General features: G+C 52.6%; 1 protein-coding gene across 3 annotated transcripts in view; it reads right to left on the reverse strand.

Annotated features, from left to right (window-relative positions):
* Positions 1-26,828, reverse strand: part of SLC38A10 (solute carrier family 38 member 10) — a 40,899-nt gene extending 14,071 nt beyond the window's left edge. For 2 of the 3 annotated variants that reach the window (XM_043463012.1, XM_043462998.1), the window contains exons 1-10: positions 26,399-26,827; positions 23,513-23,630; positions 18,666-18,711; positions 17,769-17,862; positions 17,408-17,551; positions 16,427-16,551; positions 13,645-13,747; positions 12,671-12,853; positions 10,303-10,414; positions 9,349-9,455 (exon numbers count right to left, since the gene is read on the reverse strand). In XM_043463012.1, coding sequence (XP_043318947.1) covers positions 9,349-9,455; positions 10,303-10,414; positions 12,671-12,853; positions 13,645-13,747; positions 16,427-16,551; positions 17,408-17,551; positions 17,769-17,862; positions 18,666-18,711; positions 23,513-23,630; positions 26,399-26,497 — 1,131 coding nt within the window. In that variant the 5' untranslated portion in view covers positions 26,498-26,827. Of the gene's footprint in view, positions 1-9,348; positions 9,456-10,302; positions 10,415-12,670; positions 12,854-13,644; positions 13,748-16,426; positions 16,552-17,407; positions 17,552-17,768; positions 17,863-18,665; positions 18,712-23,512; positions 23,631-26,398 lie in introns of all 3 variants that reach the window. The other variant, XM_043463004.1, reaches the window with a different exon arrangement.
* Between the last annotated feature and the right edge of the window lie 239 nt (positions 26,829-27,067).

Consider the following 27,067-nt stretch of genomic DNA (forward strand, 5'->3'; position numbering starts at 1 on the left):
AAAGAACTTCATGTCCCGCCTTGGACCCCGCGGCACCGACAGGATGAGGGCAAGACCGAGTGAGCACCCTACTGAAGTGCTCAAAGGGCCGCAGTGGCTCTACCAGCAAGGCTGGCCAGAGGGGGCAGGGAGCTCCAGCACCGCCCCCAGGACAGCGCCAGGTGGGGGTCCCACGAATCTGGGCTTCACCAACAGAAGCCCATCCCCTCCAGGCTCCGATTTGGGCGGCCCCTAAAATGGTTTTGACACAGAGATGAAGACAGCTGGTTGGTCGTTTCCGTGTTGGGTTATTTTTACGGGACATCACTGAACATTCCACGGGAGACCAACAAGCCAAAGGCAACATTTCATCCATGGCTTTGAATGATTTATTTCAACCCTAGGCTTTCTGGCCTTAAAGAAACAAATTGCACACAAAATAAAAAACATTAACTCCATCAATGCTGGGAGACAGCAAGCTTAAAAAGGCCAAGAAAGTGTCAACTTAAGTTCAACTTACAAAGAAGAGCCTGCATGGAGCCAGGAAGCGCTGCATGGTGCCAAGCACACACCTGTCTCTGCCTACAGCCCAGACATCCCATGACCCCAGCAAAGTGTCTTTCCTGTCTCCACCATGTCCATCAAGACACCCACCTGTGCTCCCCTGCCCAGCAGCCGTCTCCACCCCACCGTCTGCTGGGAACCCCCTCATCCCCTGACACACCGGTACTCGCCAGTCGACCACTGTCTTAAGCGTGAGCAGCCTCCTGGCCCCACCAGAGCAGTTGTAACAGATCCCAGATCTCCACTCTAACCCTTTCTTTTAAAGAAACGCCACAGGTCCATGAAAACCCCCAGGCAGGGAAGCCAAAGCCACCCCAGCTTGAAGAGACAGGAGGATTAATGCCAGGCCAACATCAGTGAGGACGTGGGAGGGCCATGCCTGACACCGAGGGAGTCTAGGTCCACAGGCAGTGCTGTTGCAGTGACCAGATCACAGTCTGCCAGCATGCACGTGTTGGGAGGTGATAGTCCGCACCAGGGCAGGAACACGACCCCCACGGCAGATGCTTCAGGTGGGCCGGACTTTGTTTAGTCACTAAGTCTTATCTGCCTCTTTTGTGACCCTGTATTCTGTAGACCGCCAGCAACCTCTGTCCATGGGATTTCCCAGGCAAGAATACTGACATGGTTGCCATTTCCTCCTTCAGGGGATCTTCCCCATTCAGGGATCAAACCTGGGTCTCCTACACTGCAGGCAGATTCTTTACCTCTGAGCCACCAAGGAAGCCCTTTGGGCCCGACTTTGCAAAGGGCACAGGTGTTGGCCAAGTCCCTAGGGCAGCCATGACAAGTATGCGCTGACCACAGACCCCCACCCCCCGCAAACGCCTGAGGCATCCAGTAGGCCCCAGGGTCACAAGAGGCCAGAACTCTCGGGTTGCCTCTCTGCCATGAAGTGTGGAAGGCCGAGGGCCACACGTGTGTGAACAGGGATGACCACCCATCCCCCAAAAGTTCTGCAAGAAAGAGATGCTGCTCCCAGAAGAAGGGGCCACAGCCGAGGTCTGCACCACACCAGCCAGCCGTGATGGAATGACACACAGGAAGCCAGCAGGGGTACTGGGCTGCCAAGGCCTCAGGACAGGGACAGGAGGGACTCAGGCCTGCAAAACCCATCTTCCAGGTACAACTTCCTGCAAGTCCAAGAGCTGCTTCAAAATGGGACAAGGTTGGTGAGCGAACCCGGTGCACCAGACATCTGATCACACAGCCCTGACTTCCGTTCTTCTTAACCAGTTACAGACCCGCCAGGAGGAGAAACGCAAATACATCCTGACGTCTCAGGCCCAGTACTTATGACAAAACCATAGGCTTGGCCTGGGGACCACGTGTGACACCCCAGGGCCCCCAGTCTGCTGGGATCCCCAACTCAGAACCAGAGAGAGGTACCGGCCCAGAGTGAAGGTGTCCCCCTTCACTGCTCACACCTGAGACTGAAGACGAACATGTTCAAATGCAGCTCATACCTAGAGGCAGGGGCTCTGGAGTCTGCCACGTGCACCCCAATTCAGGTCTTCAGTGCAGTGTGATCAGCGCATGGCAGGCACCCCAGTCCTGAGGCGGAGGTGTCACATTCTGGGTGAGGTCCCATGGATCCCATGGGCATTTACATCCCTGTTTCAGGAGCACAGTGGTGCCTTCGGACCCTCCCAAGGAGGCTGGTACGGCTACGGCTCAGGGCTCCACTGCCTCCCACCAACCCCCAGGTCCAGGCGGCCCTGCTCCCCCTGTTGGCTCCCAGCCACAGTGTCAATTCCAGGTGGCAAACCCACCCCTCTAACTCAGCCCCACTGGAGAGCTTCTCAAAGTTCTTGAATTTTCAACATAAAAGATGAACTGGTGATGACAGATAAGGTTTCTTTTCAACTAGCTAAGGGCCAGTAGTGTTTCCACAGTCAATGCTTATCCTTCTGAGGATGTTTCTCAGAATACTCTTTGGTGCCTTTCTCCAGCACAGCTACGATGGGCCCATAACCTGTGCCCCCCACCTTTCCTGGCTCTTCCGGAGGTCCAGGGCCAGGAACAAGCACCTCAGTGCCAACAGCACTCAGGCAGTGGGGCAAGTGGACTTGGGCTGATACCAGGTCTGTGCCATCCAGGAAAGCAGCAGCCAGGCTCCCGGGACAGCAGGGACACACCCCAAGCAGGTGCCCTCCAGGCCTGAGGTCTGCGCACCAGACTCCAGTCACATTTCTGAATGTGCCCCTTCTTGCAAAGCTAATTTTTCTCAAAACATAAAAATTTCACATTCAGAAGTAAAACAGCAACACATACAAATGGTATGCCACAGTCAGATGGTCCACCCCAGGACTGATCCACAATGCATCTCACCAGAACACTCAGTTCAGTGGGGAAACCTACCATCTTCTCTGCACGTGGTCAGCAAGCAGTTAATATGATTCAATGTGCTTTCCAGTTTTAACAATCCATATTAAAACAGGCCCAGATAGATGCTGCTTTAACGTGATTCTAAGTGTGCTCACATCTACAGAAATGTGGGGGTGTTTGAATGCGCATGTTCATTTCTGTACATGAAGCCAAAACCAGCATTACATGTGACGATTCAACACTACAAGCTGTCCCAGCTCAGCTGGGAAGACAGCGAGCTGGTCCCCCACCCCCCAGTGCCACGGGGAGAGGCACAAGACAATATGGATGAGAAACGCCCAGAAAGGGGGAGGTGAAATTACCAAGAGATGCCATAAGGGCAGTGGGTAAAAAGTCGATAAATGAGAATCTACAGCCTCCCTATGTACAAACAGTCAGAAAAGCCAGAGGAAAGAGAGGTCCCACTACCCCCGACACACGTAGCAGACAGAAGCTGGTCCAGCAGATGGAGACAGGGAAGGTGGGCTGAGAGCAGCCGTGACTACTGAACGCCACACCCCATTATCGCACCGGGAGGCTCACAAATACACTCCGCAGATTAGCCAGGGTATCAAGGGAATGATTCTTCCTAAATTTATCTACAGCTTCAATGAATTCCAAGTAGACCAAAACCAAAAAGGTGGATTTATTTTTGTTAAGAGTCAGATCAGCTGACTGGAACATTCACGTAGAAAGTAAACAGGAAAAAAAAAAGAAAAAAGAAAGTAAACAGGGAGTTCCCTGGTGGCCTAGTGGTTAGGATTCTGGATTTTCACTGCCATGACCTGGGTTTAACTCCTGGGTAGGGAACTGAGATCCCACAAGTCGTGTGGCACGGCCAAAAAATAAATAAATAAAGTCATCAAGAACAACCAGAAACATCATTAATGAAAGAAGAGAGATTAGAATTAAAATATTCTCAGAGCCACACGACAAGGCAAGGGAGTACCATCGCAAGGCTGGGTAATTAAAACAGCACGGATGGCCACATCACTGGACAGAACGGGCAGGAAATTAAAACACAAGTCCCATACAAGCCCAAATACATACAAGAATTCAATACACAGAAGCAGTAACATCTCATACCAGTGATGGACTCACAGTGTTCTGACAACTAGGTGTCATCTACAAAAAACTGAGGGTACCTGTTTCTTACACCAAAATAGAATACAGATGCGTCAAAGATTAAATGGGGGACTTCCCTGGTGGCCAGGGGTTCACGACTCTACACTTCCACTACAGGGGGCACAGGTTCAATCCCTCGTCTGGGAACTAGGATCCCACATGCCATGTGGCACAGAAAAAAAAAAAGTAAAAGATTTAAATGGAAAAATGAAGTTCTGGAATTACTACAGGAACTGATGGAAGAATTCCTTAAAATAACACTGGCGTAGGAGGGTCATTTTAATAATGACTTTTTTTTCTCCTAAAAAGAGTCTGATGGACTAAAACATTGGGACTTCACAAACTGGGAAAAACATTTGCCATTTGGCAGGTAATGGACTGACTGCCTCATATTATAAGGAGTTCCTAAAAGTCACTAAAATCCCCAATTGAAGGCACTGGTGAACCGCTTCGGCGGCTGAGACTTGAGGAGTGAGAATCCAGAGAACAGAGGCGGGCACCAGCCCCCAGGCCAGGCTTTTCCTGGTCAGCAGTGCTGGGCACCAGGACAGCACAGCAGTAGCCTGGAGCCGGCAGACACACAGGGTGAGCCCCAGGCTCCCCACAACCAGAACCGGATCCTGTAGAAGAGGAACCCTCCAGGAGGCACCCACGTTCTGTGCACAGCTCTCCCTGAGGCACGTGCCAGCCACCAGCTGCGCCGAGTCGTGCGGAGAGCAGCTGCCAAGAGGATGAAAGCTAAGCAGAGAATTTAGCAACCTGCGGGTGATTGAGCTGAGACTCAGGAAGGGCTACACCCTAGGAGTGAAGGCAAACCTGACACAGATTGCTCGCAAGTGGACACAGGCCTTCTGCCCATCCTCTGTCTGCTGGACACAGGACATCATCATCCAGGGACCAAACGATTTCTCACACCCACCCCCATAAACTACCAAGCACACCAGGGGATGGGACCAGGCCCCAGAAAACCAAGTGGGTGCAAAGGATCAAAATAAACAAACATCAACTATCTGAACAACAAAAATAACGTCTTGTAATGTTTAAAATGCACATAAAATTAAAACACATAAAAACAATAGCACTGACGGCCGAAGACAAAGATAAATGGAGTTAAAATATTGTTGGATGGTCACTTTGTCTGGGAATTAGTAAAAGAAAAACAACTAATTTATGGTCAACTCTAATAAACCAAGGATTCTATTAAACTGCCTCGTATAACCACTAGCGGAACAGGAATGAACACCACCACCTAAGAGAAGAATAGAGAACAAAGACTTTAAAATGCTTGATTTATCCAAAAGGCAGCAAGAAAGAAAGAAACAGAAAAAAGAACAGATGGGACAAATAAAAAACAGAGTAAGACGGAAGCTTTAATCCCCACCCCCCAAATCGGTATTAACTGTAAATAGTCTTAAATACTCCTATTTACAGCTTGGATCAAAACAAAACAAATCAAAAGCAAACTATTTGCTCTTACCCAAGACATAACCTTAAATATAAAGGTACAGAGATATCAAATGAGAAAGGATAACAAAAACTATATTGTGCAAATATAAACCCAGAACAAACCTGGATTAGCTACACTGTATCAGACAAGGCTGCCTTTAAGGAGAAAAGCATCTCCAAAGACAAAAAGGGACATTTCATCCAGAAAAGGGTCAGTTTAACAAGATATAACCATCTTAAAACTGTAAGCTCCTAGTAACATAGCTTCAGGACAAAAAGCAAAACTTCATAGAACTAAAAGACACAAGAACCTTTAAATAATTCGAATGGAAATTGTCATACCTTACTCGTAAGTGATACACAAGGAGATTTAAAAAATCAGTAAGAATACATAAAAATCTAAAAAAATCACAGCAAACTCAACCCAACCACACGTGGGATGTGCTCTGCATCCAACAACTGCAGACAGCCCGACAGCTGAGCATCCATCGGAATCAACCACCTGCTGGACCCCAGCAAACGTCCGAGGACTGAAGTTCTTCAGCTCATGTTCTCAAACCACACTGGAACTGTGCTTGAAATCAATCAAAAAGTGTACTAGGAAATCCCCCAAAGTTTGGAAATCTAGAGAAACCACTGGTGAAAATCAGTTGGAGTCCCCAGAAGGCTGCAGACGGAGGGGGTTCTGATAAGGAAAGGTCTGAGACCTGCCTCAGGAGAAGCAGGGCAGTCAAGAGCAGGGCTGTCTACCTAATATGTAGGACCAGTGAAAAATAAAGGCATGGGGTCTTTCATCCAAAAATCAAAAGTACTACAATGTTTTCCCTTTTTTCTGTGGTTTCTCTCCCAACTTATTACAGTGTTTTTTGTTACTTAATGCTGTTCTAGGAAAAATTAACATTTTAGTGTTAAAATAAATAAATAAGCCACTGGTGAAAGGAGAAATAAGGATGGAAATTAGGAAAAGTCGCAAAGTGAATGATGATGTCAAGTCTTCAATCGACAGTTTGATGGAACCCCAGTCAAACACCAACAGCTGAGAAGCCACTCCTAAAACTGAGTTCGGGGACTTCCCTGGCAGCCCAGTGGTTAAAGACTCCTGGCTTCCACTGCAGGCAGGATGGGTTCAATCCTTGGTTGGGGAACTAAGATCCCACATGCTTCATGGTGCAGCCAAATTTTTTTTTTTTAATTAAAAAAAAAATTGAGTTGGAAATGCAAAGAACTAATAATAGATAAAACCACCCTGAGGAAGAATAAAGCTGCCAGCATCAAGACTCGTTATAAAGCCTCAGCAATCAACACAGCGCTAGTGTGGGACAGACGGACAGACCTGTGACAGGAGTTCCCACTCTCACACGTGCACAGGTGACTGACAAAAATGGCGCCGGAGCAAGAGGGTGCTGCTCCACGGAGAGCCACCCAGAACATGACCCCTGACCCCTGCCACACACCAGGCACTCCAGACGGGCATGGATCTAAATGTGAGAGAGAAAATAAAAGGCTTCTATGATACGACAGAGTACACCGTCTTCAGGACCTGGGGATAAGCAAACATTTCTTAAATAGTACATCAAAAGCACACAGCAAGGGACCTCTCGGGTGGTCCAGTGGCTGAGACTCTGTGCTCCCATTACAGAAGGCCCAGGTTCGATCCCTGGTCAGGAAACTAGATCCCATATCCTGCAAATAAGACCTGGTGCAAATAAAGTTTTTTTCCTTTAAAGTACACAAGCAAAAGAAAAACTCAAAAAACTGAACTACTCTAAAATTAAGAACATCTGCTGATCAGAAGAAAGTGAAAAGGCAGCCAAGAGTGAGAGAAAACATTTGTAATATACATGTCTAAAAAAAGTCTTGTATCTTAAATCTTTAACAAACCTCCATAAATCAATAAGAAAAAGACAACTCATAGATTAAAAAATGGACAAGACTTGAAAGGCACAAAAGAAGAAATCCACACAGCTAGCAAAGAGTATGAAAAGGTGTTCAATGTCATCAGTGACCTGAAAATTACAAATTAAAACCCAAATGAGGTATCGCTATACATCCAGTGGAAGGGCTAGAGACTGAAAAAGGGACCATAGATGTCAATGTGACTAAAATTCCAATATGGTGCCTGAGGACCACTTTGGAAAGCTGGGTAAAGTCTGGAAAAATCTACCAAGACTGGACAAACATAACCCCAGGACCCAACAATTCCACACCTAAGAGAATAGCCAACCAAAGTGCACACAGGCTGCACCAGAAGAAACAGGCAGAGCAGCCCGTCCCAGACACTCAGCTCTGGGTAACCGGAGACTCCTACATGGATAAGCATATGGCAGGGAGGATGGGCAGACCACCCCTGGCCACCCAGCAGTAACTTGGGATCTCAGGTGTGAAGCTGAGGAAGGAGGCCAGACACTCACCAATACTTCCTGTGAGGCTCCGTTTTTTACTAACTTGAAAGGCAGGCAAAATTATTCCAAAACATAAGAAAACAGGCAGTAACCTCTGTGGAGGAAAAACTAGGGTGGCCCAGGGAAGCTTCGAATGCTGGAATGTTTTGTATCTGCCCTTGAGGTGGTTCTGTGACTGTGTTCACTTTGCCACACGCTCTGGTGCCTCAGATGGAAAAGAATCTGCCTGCAATCGGAGAAACCTGGGTTCAACCCCTGGGAGATCCCCTGGAGGAGGGAATGGCTACCCACTCCAGTTATTCTTGCCTGGAGAATTCCATGGACAGAGGAGCCTGGCAGGCTACAGTCCATGGGGTCCTAAAGAGTCGGACATGACTGAGCAACTAACACTTTCACATTTTTCACTTTCAATTAGCCAAAATATATCAAGCTGTATGTGAGATTTATGTGCTTTACCTTACGTATACTATGTTCCCAAAGAATTTACCAAAAACTCAACAACTCCATAAAAGGTGAGCAAAAAGCATGGACAGTTCATGGAAAGAGAAATGCCCACCTTTACTTCAGGGAAGCCAAGACTTGCCATCACCCTTGGGTTGATGGAGGGGAGAGGCCAAGCTCAGCTGCAGAACTACGGCACTGACCCGCACACGGGCCCTTGAGGAGAAGCTCCTGCTCTGATACAGGGATCCCAGACCCAGGTAGCCTCCTACAGTACTTTCTCAAAAGTATAGAAATGCTCGTGTGCACACATATTCACTGTGGCTTTGTCTGTAACAGTGAAAGCCTGGAGAGGTGACACCAACAAGACAGTCCCCAAGGACTTTCCTGGTGGTCCAGCGGTTAAGACTCCACACTCCCGGGAGGGGGGATCGGGATGGGGAATAAGTGTAAATCTATGGCTGATTCATATCAATGTATGACAAAACCCACTGAAATGTTGTGAAGTAATTAGCCTCCAACTAATAAAAAAATTAAAAAAAAAAAAAAAAGACTCCACACTCCCAATGCAGGGGGGCCTGGCTTCGATCCCTGATCAGGGAACTAGATCGTGACCACTGCAACTAAAGATATTACATGTCAGATAACTAAGACCTGGGTCAGCCTAATAAATTAAAAAAAATAAAACAAACCACAGTCCCTAGCAAGGCAGTTGCAGGTGACCTCAGCAGAGGATGGAGTCAGGGTCATGAAACACTAGAGGCACACACGGATAATCCAGTCATCAGACAGAAAGGCAGGGAAAAGCTGTTCGGTACTTGACGCTCAGATAAGCTTGGCTCGGTTCAGCGGCCCTGGGGTGCAAGGCTGCTCACCGTGGCGTAGCCCCACGTCTCCCAGACCTGTGGGACCACGATCCTTTTGTGTAAGGAACACAACTAGTTCACAGTAGTCTTCAGAAAACATGCCCTCCTGCTCTGCCCGACCCAGCCCCGCCAGGAGTGGGGCTGAGAGCACTGCTCACCTGGGAGGAGAGAGAGTTCTTGTGAATCTTCTTGTAGATCAGCGTCGGGCAGATGAAGCAGATGAGGCTCCCCATGGTGGCACCCGTGAGGCCCAGGATCGTCTCCACTGGCGAGAGAGCGAGGGAGGGGTGAGTCCAGCAAGCAGGGTGAGGAGCCGTCTTCCCACGAGGACCCGTCTACGCAGGCTGCTGGACAGCGGTGAGGAGCGGGGCACAGCGTTCTGTGCTCACAAGGACAGCTGGGGTGTCCCACCTGACGCCGTGATGAAGGGGTGCGTGGGGCCAGGAGCCTCAGCAAGTCTCCCCTCTGAACCTCGGCTTCCCCGCCAGCGAGGTGAGCTTAACAGCACTGCCTGCCCCATGCTGGGCCCACACCGCTGCTCCAGCTCCTTGTGGAGTGTCTGGGCAGCCAGTGGCGGGCCTCTGGGCCAGTTCATCTTACACCGCCCGACCTGGTGCCCAGCGAGTGACCCAGCAGAGCCTGTCCTGGTTTGTGGGGAAGCCAGGAGTGTGGGGGCCTCGGGGTTGCTGCCTGGAGGGTATGCAGGGCCCACTGGATGTCTGAGGACAATAAGCTTTGTCTGTGCTGGAGCAGGGCCCTGCCCTTTGCCCTCAGTGACATGTCAACAAAATCAGGAGTCGGAAGTAAGGAAGGAACTGCTTGGTAACCGCTAACTCACACATCAGGCCTGGACCCCACACTGCAGCTCCACCCACGTGTTTGTGGTCCTATCAAGCTGCAGTGTTTTCTACCAAGCCTTTCTCAGGGTGTCAAAGAAGAGAGCACCCAAGAGTCTCTAGACCTGTTTTTTTGACCAAGAGAGGGCGGTGGTGAAGACTCTGGGTGTCTTGGTTGAACACCCAAGAGTAAGGGGTGCACAACAGCAGGACAAGGTCGGGGAGAGCGGGATAAGCTGGTGGGAGGCCGGTCACTGGAGCAGCCCCCCTCCTTACCATTTGGGATCATCATCCCACCGACCATGGTTCCGAACACAACCGAGAGGGTGAGGGCTTTAAACCGCAGGGGTGGCATGTAGCCTCCAGCGGCGAAGGTCCCATCTTTTTGCTACATGAAAGAAAATAAAAACAAGATTTAGAAATGACCGATTTCCTCTCCACTCTCCTATAAGCACATCCCTAAAGGGCTCTGCCAACACCCTAGGTGGGTCAGCCTGGGAGGCGGCGGGTGAGCGCTCCAAGTACAGGCAGCTATGCCTGAACGTGAACCTGCAACCAGAAGCTCGGACCTCCAGAAGGCCCAGGTTGCTCCTCACAGCAGCTACGGGGATAACTTCGTTCTGAGAAACTCGGAACAAATCCTTCCGCCCTCCTTTTAGAGCAGTGCTGTGACAGAGATTTTTAGAAGCACCGCATAGCATAGGAGACAGAACACAGCCCCACTCACAGTAACACGCAGTAGGTTTCAGGGTGCAGAGGGCCCCCCATGTGCACAGACATGCTCAGCTTTGCCATCCTTGTCTCTAGCAGGTGAGTCCAGGAAGAAGACAAGGGGAGAAGTCACAACATGCTACAGTCAAGCCCAAGAGACCATCTCTGGCCTCAGCCTCCGCACCCCAAAGCACAGGGTCACCAGAAGCATCTCATTAGGCTATGGTGGGAGGTGATGGGAGAGAAGCTTCTAGAACAGCACTGTGCACACAGGAGGGGCCAACCATGATTACTGTTGCCGAGCTAGGAAAACACCACTCAAGCAAAGCTTCAACCCTTCTCAAACTACAGTTTGGAGGCACCCAAAGTCCAGAATTGACTAGCAATGGTGGCTTTCTCAGAACGGACTAGAGAGGGAGGGTGTTAGGTCTACACCTTCTGGCTCAGAATCCTGCAGAAATTTTCCCAGGAAACACTCTAAGAGCAGAAGAAACAAGCAGCTACATGCATCAAGGGGTCACAGGAGTTATCTGTGAGAGGTCAAGGGTGATCAGGAGACGTCAAGCAACGACCAGGAGGTGAGAGCAAGGGCACAGTGACGCTGGGGGTTTCTATGGATACACGTGGACTGGAGACAGGAGAAAACACAACGAGAGGAAATTGCAGAGATGCATACAGACGTTGAGGGGAGCAGAAGGGGTCATTCGCGTGAGGATGGAGACATGCAGGTAAGCTTTCCACTCAAGTTAACATTGGCTTTATCACCACTACTGATTTTCTAATTTTTAAAATGATAAAAATGTGTTACATACAGAGACACAAATGCTATTCAGATATGAAGCACACGTGTGCATCAAATGAGGACCCCAGGGCTCCATGAGCTGGCCTGCTATGCCCCCCAAGGGGACAAAGCCTCGCGTGGTGCCCAGGTGCCTGAACAGCCGACAGGGGCAGGGGTTGGGCAGCCAGCTTTTCAAGGCGGGGGGCTCTGCCTCAAGGTTCTGGCCTTGGTGGCAGAATCTGAGGGAGGCTGACTTGACCATGTGCCAGCCACTAGAACACAAGCCCGGTTCCAGCTGTCCCAAGTAGCCACCTTCCCTGCCTGCCTGATGGACTCTCCCCTCCCCACCTCTGTGGCCTAAGCAGTTCAACTGACCACCAGGAGTCCTGGCTGACGCCGCAGACCAGGCTCAAGGACTTGGGCAGGAACACAAGAACCACCACAGAGAGACTGGGCCAAGCCCATGCCCTTGTCCTGGGGCATGAGCCACCACACCTGCACCACCTGTTGTCAACTGGGCAGCAGTGAGCAGGGAGTCTGGGTTCCAACTGGACATTTGAAAACTGCTCACACAGGACTACATGGAGCTGGGCCTACACATACGACAGCAAAAGAAACTCAGCCTCTCTCAGGGCTCAGATGTCTCCGTCAAACTGTTAAAACTTTCTGTTACACGAACCTAAAGAGAACAGTGGCCTGACCCCAGCATCCATCGGCCCACCTAGCCAGCCATTATACACGCCTGTCAGTCAAGCCGGCTCGCCTGAGTTCCCACCTGCTCCTCTCCCACAGGTTCATGCTGAAGCAAGCCCCCGATTTCCCACTACTCCTCCAACGGGGGGACAGCAGGGCAGTCACAGGACACAGGCCTAAGCTGCTTGGACACTGAGCGTGACTCCACGTCTCCTGCAGGAATCAACCTGGCTGATATGGGGCTCTTTTCTCCAAAGTTGGTTGGTTTAAAAAAAAAAAAATCCCTATTAAAAGATTCCATTTTAACTGGAGTTTCTGATTTTTAACTAGGAAAAGCTCTGCCTGCAACTGCCCAGGAAAATAAGGAACTATAAAAAGCCACCGGAGGACAATGTAACTGAGGCCAGGACAACGAGGATTCTGGGCAGAATGCCATCCGAAGGGCCCTGAGCACCTTACCTGCTGCTCGAAGAGCAGAGTGTTCAAGGCCTGTCTGCAGGGCAGGATCATCATGGGGAAGCCCACGGCCACGGACATCATGAAGCCCACACGGATCATCTCGGTCACCAGGTTGGAGGGGAAATGCATGAGCACATTGCCCTCGGTGGCCTCGGTGAAGCTCACATAGCCGAAGAAGCCCACCTGTGGGGGAACAACAGCAGGGGACGTGTGGCAGGTGGGGCACACACTCCCCGGAACAGCCTCGAACTCGTCACGAGCAGCTGCAGCAGGACAAAGGCCCGCCAGCTCCCGGCTCATACTAGTCCTCTCTGATGAGCGGGCGGAAGCCCTGAAGGTGAGAGTCTCACGTGGCTTCTCCCTTTTTGGACAGCGAGGCACCAAGAGAAGGGAGCTGCCTGCTTGGAAAGTGAGCAGAAGAATGCCCCGTGAGCCCCACGGAGGGGCTGGATTTAATGGGCTTCAAAACCCAAACCCGGGAACCACGTGGTAAACTGTGGTTCCCATGGGCTGAATGGACAGCAATCATATGGACCTTTTGGAAAAACCGACAAGTGTGGCAGAACCACAAGGTTCAGGAAAAGAAGTCAGACTCTCAGCGAATTTATAACTCTATTTGCATGTAAGAAAACAATGAAGAGATTTAAGAAGGCTGGAGGGGAAACATGAACTGTCTGCATCCATGAGCTGGAACTTATGATTTTCTTTCTCTGCTATTTCTCACTGCTGCACACCTTTCTGCAGTGAGTCAGCAGAGGTCGTGCAGAAGCTCCAGGCCCTGGGTTGAGGTGTCCACGCTCCTCCGGGGATGGGGACACCAACACCACCTGGAGAGTCAGCTCCCTGCCCGGCCCTGGAGCTGAGTGGAGGGGCAGAGCTGCCCTTCGGCCACAGGGATGGGAAGAAGCAAGGACAGGCCTGCACTGGGGACTGGTGGAGCTGGGGGAGGGGAAGAGGCACAAAAGGCTTCCTACCGTGACGTAGAAGGTGGTGACCACGTTGAGGGAGGAGGCAAAGATGGAACTCATGGTTTTCACTGATGGCTCATCCAGGCTGTCATACGTGGGCAGGACCTGGCTGTAAAAATAACGAGCGACCTCGCGGAGCCGATTCCAGAGACAGACATGCCTCTCCCAGGCCCCCAGCCGAGTCCTCCAACACCTGCCTTCCCACCGCGCCGGCCGCCACCAGCACTGAGGCTGGGCTCGCACAATGATATGGACGGCACTCGGCGCGCTCCCCTCACGCACACTCTGTAAACATTTCAGAAGTGCCACAGGATGAAAGGCCGTTTGTTCCACTGCAGCAGGAGCGTGACCGCTCCGGGGAGCTCCGGGCTGGTCTAAGCAGCCCGTGTTTACAGGGGAAGCAGGAAGCGGTTCAGAGCGTCGCTGTCAAAAGAATGGAAAGTTAAACAAACAAGCCGGGCCGGCTGCCCATCTCAACGCCTCAGTGAGGGGCTCAGAGCAGGCATGGACCCAGCTCTGTGACAGAAGAGCGGCTGCAGCCCCACGGCCCAGGGCCAGCAGGGACAGATGCGTGAGGGACAGATGCGCCCATGTGGGCTCTCTGCAAACGGCAGGCAGGGAGCGGCGCCTGTGAGAGGTGGGCCACACAGAGGCAGACAGGGAGGGGCAGGCGCCCTGTGCAGCCCTGAGAGGGGACAGCAGGGTGACGCCGTGCTGAGGGCCCAGGCTTGGTACCCAGGGGCCAGGGCCAGCGGTCACGCCACGCAGGAGGCCGGGAGGGGGAGCACCAGGATGTTAAGGGAAAAGCACGACAGTCAGCGAGCCAAACCCCAAAACCGCCTTAAAAAAGTGAAAGGAGAGCAAAGAGGACCCGTTACTGTTACTAACAGCAAATGACAAGGACGGGGGAGGCCTGGCTGGCAGAAGCTGGCACCGTCCCTGGCACTGCACACTGTCCCACTGGCCACTGCTGGTGGGCAAGAGTCACTGTGGACAGATGTCCCCACCTCGGTCCCACAGAGGGGGCAGTCAGCGGCCACATGCACACACACCCATGCAGACCAGGGAGGTGGCAGAGGACCTGCAGGAGGACTGACACCAGCATCTGGGCACTGCCCAGCTCCTAAGGCCAGGGCCAGGTCCATGCCAGGGAGCCCTAGTACCAGATCTCAGGACAGGGGCATCCCCAGCACACACGGGGAGAAGCCCCTGCCCAGGAGCCGCTGAGGGGAGGGGCTGTGCCCACATGTGGGGATGGATGGGTGTGACAAGGCTGTGGTGCCCACCTTCCTCAATCCTGCCTGTGCCCCTGGGACCCTTGATGGCAGCAGCCAGACCCCCAGCACCCGCAGAGCACTTGACCATCTCACTGAGCAGCCCGTGACTTGGTTTACCTGAGTCAGAGGCGTCCGCCTGCCCCTGCGTGGCCTGGGCCTCCACGTGCTCAGTGCTCTCTCCGAGCTGCTCTGGGGGCCTGCTGGTCCTGGGCCGCCCTGTACTCATCTCTCTCGAAGTCAGACCAGGAAGGGCCGCACACTGACGGCACAGCAGAGGCCCGGTCGATCCAGAGTGGGGAGACCAGCCGTGCCGCGGGGCCCACAGCCACCTGGCAAGGGCAGCAGAGCTCCTAGCCTGCATGCGCTTCAGGGCCAGATGTGCGGGAAAGAGCCCCAGCTCTGGACCTCTCGGCTCCACTCCCCAGGGGACGTGGGCACATCCCCAGGCCCCGCGCCTTCCGTGAGCGGCAGACGGAATATGAGCTCACAACCCACCCCCCTCCGGAACCCATAACTCAACCTGAGAACCAAGCCCAAGAGACCCGCTTGATGACAGACCGGCCCACACCGGAAAGCCAGACCAAACCCACAGGAAAAAAGGACAATCGGTAACTAGGTACACGGCAAAAGGATGTAGCTTCTGTCACCAATTTTAACAGGGACGTTAAACAGCAAGAGCGGAGTGTGCTCTGGTGGAAACCGAGCTGCCAAGAGAGATGAGAAGTGGGAAACGACGATTTGGATCTCGCGTGTGGGTGTAAACACAGTAGTCGGAACAAGTCTCATCTGTCACGTTAGTTTACGACTGGCATGGTTCATGCCCGTGGAGCTGCGGGGGGCTGCTCTGCCAGACCCCCGCCACCGATGGTCCTTTCCTGTCCCCGCCAGATTTATGCCTCTTTTGAGTGGGGTTACCACCCGGCCGGGTGTGGATCGTAGGCGCCTGTCATCTGGTGGAGAAGGTAAGGCTGCTGGAATTATGAAAGACGCTGCTCTGCATTTACAGAGTCCCGAGTGCCAGAGCACACGCCTGCTCAACCACACACACGTGCGCATGTGCACACACACACACACACACACACACACACACACACACACACACGTCTCTGAAAGCGTCCCAGCAGCAGTCTGAAGTCAATGTTTGTGCAATTCCCTCTTAAATATTCTCACACGAATAGCTAAATTCTGGCAAAACGCTCGGGACTCTGTGAGTCAGATGGTTCGGGGCTGTGCTGTGTTCCCCACAGCCAACTCTACTCGTGGGGGATTTGGCAAACTGGGCATTGTCGCCAACAGTGCCGGCAACACATCTCAGGAACAAAGTTGATTTCTCTCCTGGTAAACACAGAACTCCCACCCTGAACCCGGAGTGGGGAGAAGCCACGGTGAAGAACATCTTACTCCTCGTGGCCTGCATCATTCACTGAAGGAAATGGTGCTTTCCGCTCCCAGGATGGCAGCCTCCCCTCGTAACACTCACCCCCAGAGCCCCGGAAGCAGGTGGTACTTACGACTGGCAGGCAAAGGACATGCCAAAGATGGGAATGCAGCGGAAGACGCCCTCCCAGCGGATGTAGCTGACCCGCTGCAGCCACTGCCCACCGAACAGGCCGTGCTTGAAGGAGCAGAGCACGATCTGCGAGGAGAAGGAAGCGGAGCTCGGCACCGGGCAGCACACACAGGGGGACTGGGGTCAGGGCCGGGCAGGCGCCGAGGCGGCCGGCACCACAGTGCAGGCCCCGCACGGAGCAGCCTGGTGCCACCGACGGGAGGGGCTGGGGGGGCTGGAGGGGCTGGGAGTGGTGCGTGGCCCGGGGTTTCGGCTCTCTGCTGTGCCACCAGCTGGCCAGGTGCTGCCCAGAGGAGCTGCGGGGCCTCCTGGCACCGGGGGCGGCTGCCCGTCCAGGGCTGCAGATGGTAAGCAATGAGGCCCACCTGCTGTGCCCACCCCAGTCGCCTCCAGGTCAGGACAGTCCCCCAAGCTGGCAGGTCCTTGCCAGTCCTGCACGGACATAATTTAAAGACAGACCCATCAAGGACAGGGCTGCCTGGAGAGGAAGGGGAAGGGTCATTGGGCTGGTCCTCAGAGCCGAGGGGCACTGGAGACACCACCCGGGGCTCGGTCTTCTAAGGAGAGCCCACTACACAGACTCGCCCATTCTGCTCCCACCGGAGTGGTCAGGGGCTCAGGCCCGGGGGCTCCCAAGGGGCGCCCTGAGTGTCAACTCCAGACTGCACCCCTCTGCCCCCCGCAACAGTCAGCGATAAACACTCATTAGGCAACAACTGCTCTCACCCCCTTGTAAGGCTGGCCTCCTGACTTTTGGCCACAAAGCCCACATAAAAGGTCTTCCGTGAACTGGGGAGCATCGCGCTTTCACTCCCTGCCTCAGAGCGCTCCCCTCCCCTGCAGCCCCATCTGTGGGCTCCTGTGGCAGATTCTACGTCACGTTCCAGTCAACCTCGGCGGCAGGTGGCGGCCCGACACTCACCACGAACATGAACACGGTGTAGAAGATGAGGGCCATGGCGCTGAAGGACTGGATGGAGGCCATCATGTTCCTCTGCAGGCTGAGCGGGAGCACGATGCACAGGGACACCGCGAAGAGCAGGAGCATGCGGAAGGTGCCCGTGACCTGGGCGGAGCGCCAGGCGTTGGCACAGGGACGGCCCGGGCTTCCCACCTCGAGCCCCGAGACTGACTGGGGCCCAGCAAGCTTCGCCTCTTGGCGTGCTGGTCTCGGAGCCCCTCCCACCGCTCCCCGTCCGAGATGCGGACTGAAACAGTCCCCGCGCTGCCACGCGAGCAGCCGTGAGGTTTCCGACATATCACACACCTGCAGATGTCCTTACCTGAAACCCAAACAGCCTAGCAAAGAAGTTGGACCCCAGGTCACCAATCACAACATAGAAGGCAATGCATGTTCCCAGCATCAGCCCAATCATGCTGCAAGGAAGGTGGGCAAGCTTGAGAGCTGAGCACCAGGGGTCCCAGACGCACCTGCATCCCCCTGGCCGCTGACACGCAACAACCCAAGGGAGAGGTCGAATGGGAGACATGGTGTCGACATTCAACAGTTTCCAAGGTTTGGCTGCAGAGTTCGCTATTTTACTCAGAATGAATATTGAGCAACACTAGACTCTTCTTTATGTGGTATTACATTTTTCTCTCAGCAGGAGGTTCTAAAAGTTCTTTCAGGTGGTACAAAAATGCACTGTGATGTTAAGACAAGTTAAAAGAACAATCAACTGCTTCAGAGAAGGGTTATTCTTTTCAGTTTGCAATTCCCTAATTTAGAAGCCTAAAAGTGCAATTTCTCAGCCATTTTTTTCATCTCATAAAATTTTACTCCAAAGGGAGAATATGACATTTCCAGTTTAATGCCACCTTTATGCAGTAGTGTTCAGGGCAGGGGGCGGGGTTGGGGGGGCATCTGAGTTTCAGGAACAGAACCCAGAGATGAAGTACAGCTCAGGGAGTGCCCCCTCGCTGTGTTCCCTGGGTTTTCCATTTTTATATTTTTCTTACTAAGATTTAAATAAGGCTTTCAGCCTTGACACTAATCATTTTAAGGGTATAATAAATTAAACTTTCAACTATTTAGTAAGTAACACTTCAGAGAAATATTTTAAGCTATGAACCAATGCACATCTGAAACATACAACTCATTGTGTAGCAATCCTCCTGTTTCTTTTTGGTCACAAGTGAAGAACAGAGAGAATTACCCACAACAGAACGGCACCACCTACCTGGTTTCCACCAGCATCTTTCCTGCTTTCCCGTAGGCGTGCAATGCTAGTGCAGGGAGGGGAAAAGAGAATGAACGCTCAGTCTAAAGTGAGAGAAGCACATCAGTAAAAATATCCCCAGTAAAAGTTGTGAAAGGCAATCTGACAAAAACCTGTAGGTCTGGAGTTCTATGGGTATAAGGGGATATTTGAAAATTTTGGTCCCGTCTTTCTTCAGATCTACCTTCAACAAATAAGAATCACAGAAAATAAGAATAAAGCTAGGGTGGGTCACTTTTCACACTCACTCGTACACAAAGGAAAGGAAGAAAAAAGAAAAGAAAAACGGTCCCAGGGAAGCAGCAGTTTCCCTCTGGGCAAGTTAGGCTACCAATGAGGAGGCCGAGGGAGGCCTGCCTGGGACAGGGTGGGGGGTGCCCGGGGAGGGCGGTCAGCCCAGCCCCAGTACATCTGGTTTTCCCAGTCATAACAAGGGCACTTGGCTAAGGGCCTTCATGTTCACTCTGTGGTTTTAGCAGAAAATCTTGAGCAAGGTGCTTTAGGACAGGAGGGGACAAGTGCACGCAAGCCTGGAGAAGCCCCTCGGCCCGTCCTTCCTGATAGTGGAGCTTTTTCCAGCAGAGGAGAGATTAAGAGCTGACTCAGCAGGCCCCTCCCTGGACCTCACAGAGGCCGGGAACCCCTGCAACCCAGCCCCATGGTGAGCCGGAAGAGGGCCGAGAGAAGCTCTGATCCCCCAGAAGCAAGCAGAAGGGGGTGCACGTGACAGCAAAGCCCCCTCCCTCACACAGGCAGAGCCGTCCAGGAGACCAGAGAGCAGGGAACACGCAGGCCACCTCACGTGAACGAGTCCAAAAAACGCTACTACTTTACTTTCAAACTATTTAGGAAAAATCACAGCACTGCCAAAAGCCAATGAACATGGACCCCCTGGGCTACACGGCCACAGGGCAGGTGGCCTTGGGAAGCAAACCAGGGGTCATTCCGGCCTCCCGGCTTGTCCAACTACCACATGGACACTTGCACCTCAGGGTCTTCTAAGACACAAAGTCCGGTGCCCCTAACGTGAAGGTGGCTGGGGCCCAGCCATCCCACTCCCCTCCTTCTCCAAAAGGAAGCTGAGCATCTACAGCATATTCTAAGTGCTCAGAGCACCCAGCCAGAGAGAGTTCCGGAACACACCCGCATTCTGGACAAAGGAAACTAAAGTTGTTCTAGGAGGCCAGAGAAGAGTCATGAGGCGGCACCTTTTCACCCAGAAAGACTCGCTGGGTTCCCAGAAGGACAAACCTAGTGGGGCTGCCCCCGAGGAGCTGCCTGTGCTGAGAAGGCCTGTGTTTCCTGCCCGGCTCTCAGCCGGGAGAGCCCCACACACACCCCACACACCGTTCCGAGTGTCCAGGCCTCAGTACCCCTAATCCCGAGACATAAAAAGAACACCTGGCAGCCCCCCAGCCCTCAGTCTCTCAACTGGCAAGAGAGGGACTGCTCTCCCGCACCTCTGGGCCAGAACCAGAGCACCAGACCTGCCCCGCGAGGCTGGGCGGCATCTGCTGAAGGCAGGTCCCTTCCCCAGGCTCCTGGGCTGGCCTCCCCTCTCCATCTGCAGCAGGTTCGCTGCAGCTCGTGGGCTGGGCCCTGCGGGGACCAGGTGTGCAGCCGGGAGTGCTGTCAGGAGGGGCTCCCCAGTCTCCCCAGAGAGGCTGGCTCAGGGCTTTCTCCTGGGGCCACAGCCGGGCCCATGGCTCTGTGGCTGCTGGGCACACAGAACTGACTCTCAGCCCACCTTGTGGAAATCGGGACCCCAGGCCCACCCCATGCTCTCTGCCCACAGTCCATAGCCTCCGCTTACTGGGCAGAGATGGGGAAGCACACACCAAACTGTGCTATTCACACGGAGGGCAGCAACCTCAACCCAGCCCTCCCCAAAGCCAGCCACCTGACTCCCGCTGCCATCTGCCTGGGGGGGTATGATGACCATTTGCTGGATAAACAGGGGTGGGGGATGCAGAGAATCCTGGGTGTCAGAAAGGATGGTTTTGTGACCCTCATTTCCCAAGCCAAGTATCCACAGGTGCAGGCCACACAACTGGGGACAGGCAGGGAGGGACAGGCCCTCTTCAGGCCCCACCCAGCCCATGATCGGGCAGCAGGCTGACCAGGGCCACAGAAACCTGGGCGGGTAGAGGACAGGACCACAGACGCGGTACCAGAGCAGCTGCTACGCACAGCTGAGCGCTCCGAGGTGGCAGCAAGGCCTGGTCACCTCCGCAGGCAGGGCCCGTGTCAGAGTGGCCTCATGGGGCCATGACTTCTCAGGACAGCTGACTGTCTGGTATAGCTGTACATCTTCTGAAAATGGGGTTTGAAAAGTCTACTTGAAAGTCAGCCACACAAGGGAAAGTAGCAGCATATAAAAAGCAGATAAAATTCACAGAACTGGTCTACAAGCAGCAAACAGAACACCACAAAACACACACACAAAACACCAACAGAAACAAAACACACAGGGCTGTATTTCCGCAAACTGGCAAAGTTCATCCTCCAGTGGTGCCTACACCAGGGCCAGGACCGGGAGGGCAGTGCTGTGGTCACTTCCAGGCATGAACCAAACTGAGAAATGTCGCAAACTCAAACTTGAGAAAACCACCCACCCGTTCCTTGGAGCGCGACGGTTTAAAAAGGTTATTTGTTGAGGATGCCTCAGCCGTTTCAGCAGTTTCCACACCCTGCACTGCACTGTCTTCAGGTCTGCCCATCTCCTCACCCCCACCCCCCCCACCCCCAGCTGTCTCATGCCCATGGGCCCAGCAGACATGTGCTGGGGGCTCTGCAGACAGAGGCCATCTGTCCCGGGCCTGCAGGACTGGCATGCAGTGGGCTCTCTCCGCCCAGGCCACCCTCTCTGGCAGCAGTGCAAGCTCTGGGCCAGGAGAAGGAGGAGGACAGAAGACCTACAAGCAGCAGAAATGGCCCAGGAGGTGTGGGAGGATTGCTGGTCCATAGGGTCCAAGAGACTCCCATCTCCTCCTGTGTAGGGCTCCTTTCCAAGTGGTGGGGTCTCTCTATTTCAGAGATGGTGCCAAGACGGAACCAGGACAAAGGGCAGCTGATGCTGCAGGCTGGGCCTGGGGGGACTGTGGGAGTTCACACAAATGCACCATCTTGTTTAGTACCAAAGGCATAATCAGAGACCACGGGTGGTTTCAGATCTTTTTTGGTTTCTGGGTAGTGAGAAATGGGCTGCAGCCACCACAAGCAGTTAAAGGTAGGAGCCCCAGCCAACCACACAGGAGGGTGTCCATGGGTAGTTTTCTTCAATCTTTCACACCTCACCAAACCAGTTTGCCTTCTCGGGGACCTTCTAAGAATATTCAGATGGATAGCTGTCAAAAACCACAGCCTCTCCAGTCCAGGATCACTCATCCTATTTCAGGGCACAGCCAAGCATTTTGTGGGAACCCTGAGCGGGGAGAAAGAGTCACCCCAAAAGCCACAGCCTCACAAAAGGAGGAAGGGACCTGCCCTGGTGCACATGTCATCCCAAGTAGAACCTGGTCTCATGGGTGGGGGAGCGAGTCAAATTTAGCCTCTAAATTTCACTTCCCCAAGTGACTCCAACAGCAATGAAAGAGTCTGACAGCACCATTCTTATCAGAATGGAGAGAGAAGGAAGCAGTCCTTCAATTTTGAGGTCAGAACAAATGTGAGTATCTCGGTGCCAATGCAAAGTAGGCAGACTGGAAGGAAACCAGAGGTCACGCTGCCAAAAGCCCACGCGTGGGGCTCACAGATGTTTTTATTTTCTTTGGCCCTGGGAACCCTGCACACCGTTTCCTCTTGGCACCTCCTCCCTGCTGTGAGAGCTGTGAGCCGAGGGCCCACCAGGGCCTCCGCAAGCGGACCCAGCATCCGGGCCACACACTAGCTGGAAGGTCAGGGGGTCCCAGCCAGAGGATGGGAGTCTTCCCCAGACGTGCACAGGGCAGCCTCTGAGACCACGTGTATTGGTATTTCAACACCCACACCACATATCCCCAGAATGCAGCATGAAGTCGAAAGGTCCAAGGTGGCGGAGAGAATGCAGCCTTCGCACACCAGCCTGAGGCGGGTGGGAGAGTGGGGGTCCTGCCCTCAGAGACAGGCTGTCCAGGAAATAGATCAAACTGAAAGGAGGTGGAAAGCGCAGCCTTCTTTGCCTCAGCTGAAATCAAAGGAAGAAAGAACTAGAGGAAATGAGACTGCAACCAGCAACAGGACATAGAGGATGCCGTGGAGGAGTTGATGACTTGCTGCCGCTACAAGCCTGAGCCCAAGGACAGGCTGCCCGTGGCATTCAAAGTGGAGACGTGCAGCAATATCTGGGTCAGGCAGCTCGGAAGGAAGGCTCTGGGGCTGTAGGCATAGGAGCAGAAGCTGCCAAGGCTGTCTGAACTGGGAGGGGCCTCTCTATGTGGACGTGCATAAAGAGAAGGCAGGAAGACAAGCATTATCTCAATTTTAAAACATGTTGATTTAATAGCTTTGTTTTTTTAACTGCATTAAATTTTAAAATAAGAAAAACTGCTGCTCAAAGGACTCTTTAAGAATAAAGTAGAATAAAGAATAAAGCACTGGCGGTCCAGTGGTTAAGAGTCTATGCTTCCAGTGCACGAGGTGTGGGTTCAATCCCTGGTCAGGGAAATAATATCCCTCATACTGTGCAGCATGACCGAAAAAAAAAAAAAGATTAAAGTGAAAGAAAAGTACTTAAAAGACTAAGGCCCACAGCCCCAGATCCAGATGCTGCACTCCTTAAGAGGGTGCTGAGAAAGGTCCCGCCCCTCTCAGGGAGGCAATGCACTCACCCAGGCCAGCGTAAGTCCTCCGCTTGCTCAGGCTGGCAGCTTTCACCAAAAACATGCAGGACTGGTGCGTCATCCAGGAACAGAAGACCAAGAGCAGGGCCCCCAGGACAATGCCACACTGGAGTGTTGGGACAAAAGAGAGACGTTAACAAGATAAATGGGGTCGCAGAGTCGGACACGACTGAGTGACTGAACTGAACTGAACAAAATAACACTACCCAGCATCTTTATCTCACACGCTGACCACAGGTGAACAGCACAAGTGATGACCAAAAGCCCTCCCCTGGGCCCCCGCTCCCTAGACTTGAGGCCCCAGCTCTATTTTGTCCCAACGCCAATGGGTAACAGTTCCTGGATGGAGTGGTCAACACGTTCTGTCCAGGGACATAAAGTGTATACATGTCCCCAAAAGAGCACCAGGGACCCCATTTCCTTCCCAGAGTTTCAAGGAATGGTGAGAGGTTGCCAGTCTCCCCAGTTCCCTGCAGACACCCTACAGCGAACCACCTTCCAGCCACTTGGATCAACAGCTACGAGTGATAAACACATTCTGGAAGGAAGAGATTAAAAATGACATTTATGCCTTTCTTATAAGTTAAACAGACACTCACCATCTGACCAGCAATTGCACTCCTAGGTATTTACCCAAAAGAAATGAAAACATGTGTTCATGCACAAACCTGCATGCCAATGTTTACAGCAGGTTTATCTGTAATCCAAAAACTGAAGAAACAACCAACTGTCCTACTAGCATCTAGCAGAGCGGAATACACACACAGCCCACCAGCCAGCTCTCCTGCGTGCGGGTCACCACCCCACAGGACAGGTCCATGTGGTCAAAGCCTGTGCACTGCTCCAAACAGGAAATGCCACGCCTGCCTAGCAAAGGTTAAAAAACAGATAAATTGAGCAATGCTAGCTTGACACCTACGACATGATGCATTCACATACAGTTAAAACCTGGCAACACTGACCAGTGGGGTCTGGGGGTGGGAGGGCAACCCTCAGTAAGGAGGCAGGGGTGGGGGATGCTGGCAAATCTGTGTTCAATCTGGGAGCTGGCTACATGCGTTTGTTAATATTATGAAAATCCATCAAGAGTACACCTAAAATGTGTTCACTTTTCTGTATTCATGTTACACTTTAAAAAATTGCTAATTTTTTCAGAAAAGTACCCAAATTATTAAAACCAAACAAACAAAATACACAAACAAAAACTTTTAAGTGACCTGGCTACCAGACAACAACACACATCTCCAAGTTGCCTGTTGGCCTCACATGGTGTTCTTGCCAACAGGCTTCTCACGGAGAAGACGCTGAGTCTGAGTGATGAGTGACAGCATGTCCTAACTTGGCCAGGCCCTCGGGGCAGGGCAAACCACTTCCAGGTCTTTGCTTGCAAGAGGGCACCCACCAATAAGCTCTCCCCCCAGGCAACTCAGCCTGGCCCATTTTTAAATGCTCTGGCAGGGGACTCATGCCCAGCACACAGTAAGACACTCAAATCTGAATCACCAGAGCCCTGCCACAGTGGCACTTGGCAGAAAGGAGTCAAGGAAAGCAGCACTGCATTTACAGACTCAGGACCAGCCAACTACACATCCCAGGATGCAGTTCTGTGCCAGGCAAGTCGCAACGCATGCTGGGACACGTAGTCCTTCCAGAAACACCCAGAGGTGGCTGGCCCACACTGGGATTCACAAGCCAAGACACAGATGTTGCTTTTGAAGCCGCCAGCGTGGCCTTCTACATAGCCCTGCAGTCTCCATCCTCCCACCAACATGCTCACCAACAAAGTCAGATCAACCACTCACACGGGAACCCTAAATGCATTTTCTTTTTGCTATTTTTATCCAAAAGATGCTAAATGTGAAAAATGCAAAGTGTTGCTCTAAAATTAAACACTGATGCCGATTTTCAGTTCCAAAATATCCATCTTATTTTCATTTTCCCACCTATTTGGTTTCATCATGTAAGACTGGTCTTTGAGGCCTTGTTGGCCACCTGTCCTCTGGTGTCCCTCTCCTCCTCCACCCTCAAGCAACCTAGCTAGCAGATAGCTCCTGCCCCAAGAGGCAGAGGTAACAGTATCTCCAGCATGGCTCACAGTAAGCTAAAAAGTTCACTTTTAGGAAAGAAGTTACTCAATTTGATAATTCTATCACCTCCCTTTTCTACCATACCAAATGCCTGTTTATTTGTGAATTAAACAAAAGTCAAATGAATCCACACCTCAAAAATGGTGAGTTTCTTTCAAGTGGTATTTAATGCTGGGATGACACCAATTTTTTAATATTTTGGATTTCTTCAATCAAGGTAACATTTGCATATGGTGGAATGCACAAATTTTAAGCACACAATCTGGAGAATGTAGTAATCACCTTGTAACCAACACCCCAAACTAGTTCCAAGGCCTGGGGGTTTGACAGGTGTGCTTCTGAATACAAGTGCAGTCAGGTAAGAGTTTTTAGAAATAATAATAAAGAAAAATAACACTGAATCCTGTGATCACTTTCCATTTTTTAAAGATCATATTACTTTGCTACATTTGCACTTCGATCTGAAATTATTAATTGTTCTTAAGCTTTTCGTTGAGAAAAGAGGGATAAGATGGTTGGATGGCATCACCGACTCCACGGACATGAGTTTGAGCAAGCCGGGAGTTGGTGATGGGCAGGGAAGCCTGGCGTGCTGCAGTCCATGGGGTCGCAAAGAGTCGGACAAGGCTGAGCGACTGAACTGAAGCTTTTCGTTCAGGGAATTCCCTCAATTTCTCTTGCATCCACGGGGCGGGCGAGCTGCGGGGCCGCCTCCCCAAGTCCTAGTTCCCGTGAGGGAGTAAGCCCCGGGCGGCGAGGGGGGGTGACCACTGCCTGCTGGACTCACCTGTTTGAAGCAGAAGGGCATGGTGAGGACACTGACCCCTACTATGCTGTTCACTATGTTCGTGATCAGCCCCCAGTTGGAGGCTGCGGCCGCAGTCATAGCGCGGGGTCTAGGGGCCAGGGAGTCCCAGTTCAAGGCGCCGGGACGACGGTGGGGCGTGAGACCCTGAGGGAGACGGGTGGCTGGCTGCCTGGAGGAGGCGGCCTCTTGGGAAGGTGGCAGGAGCAGTCAACCTCCAGACCCCTCCAGGCCCCACGGCCGCCTCATGTCTTCCTCCCTCGCTGGTTCTCGCTGGCCACCTCCGTGTCCCCACGCATATACCCGGGAGAATTGCGGGGTGCCAGCCAGGAACACCTCAGCCCCGCTTCGCAGACACTGACACACACTTCCTCCTTCCGCGGACTCCTCTGCCCGGAAGTGACGGCAAATAGGCGGCGCTCAGGCAGGGCTCTTACGGAGAGAGGCGAGCCTAGTGGGGCGGGGCTTGGCAGGAAGCAAACCAATGAGAGGTGGAGCTGGGTCTCTGGGGCGGGGCCTGTGGGCGGGGCCCGGTGGCCGAGCACCTGTTCCAGCACCCAGCTAATTCTCCTGAGGACCTGGTATCCTGAGCCCTTTCTTTCAGGACCTGGAGCACAAGGAACTCGCCACGGCTCTATATTGTCACATACA

This window comes from Cervus canadensis, chromosome 1 (genome assembly GCF_019320065.1).
Source record: "Cervus canadensis isolate Bull #8, Minnesota chromosome 1, ASM1932006v1, whole genome shotgun sequence".
In the NCBI taxonomy this organism is placed as follows: Eukaryota; Metazoa; Chordata; class Mammalia; order Artiodactyla; family Cervidae; genus Cervus; species Cervus canadensis.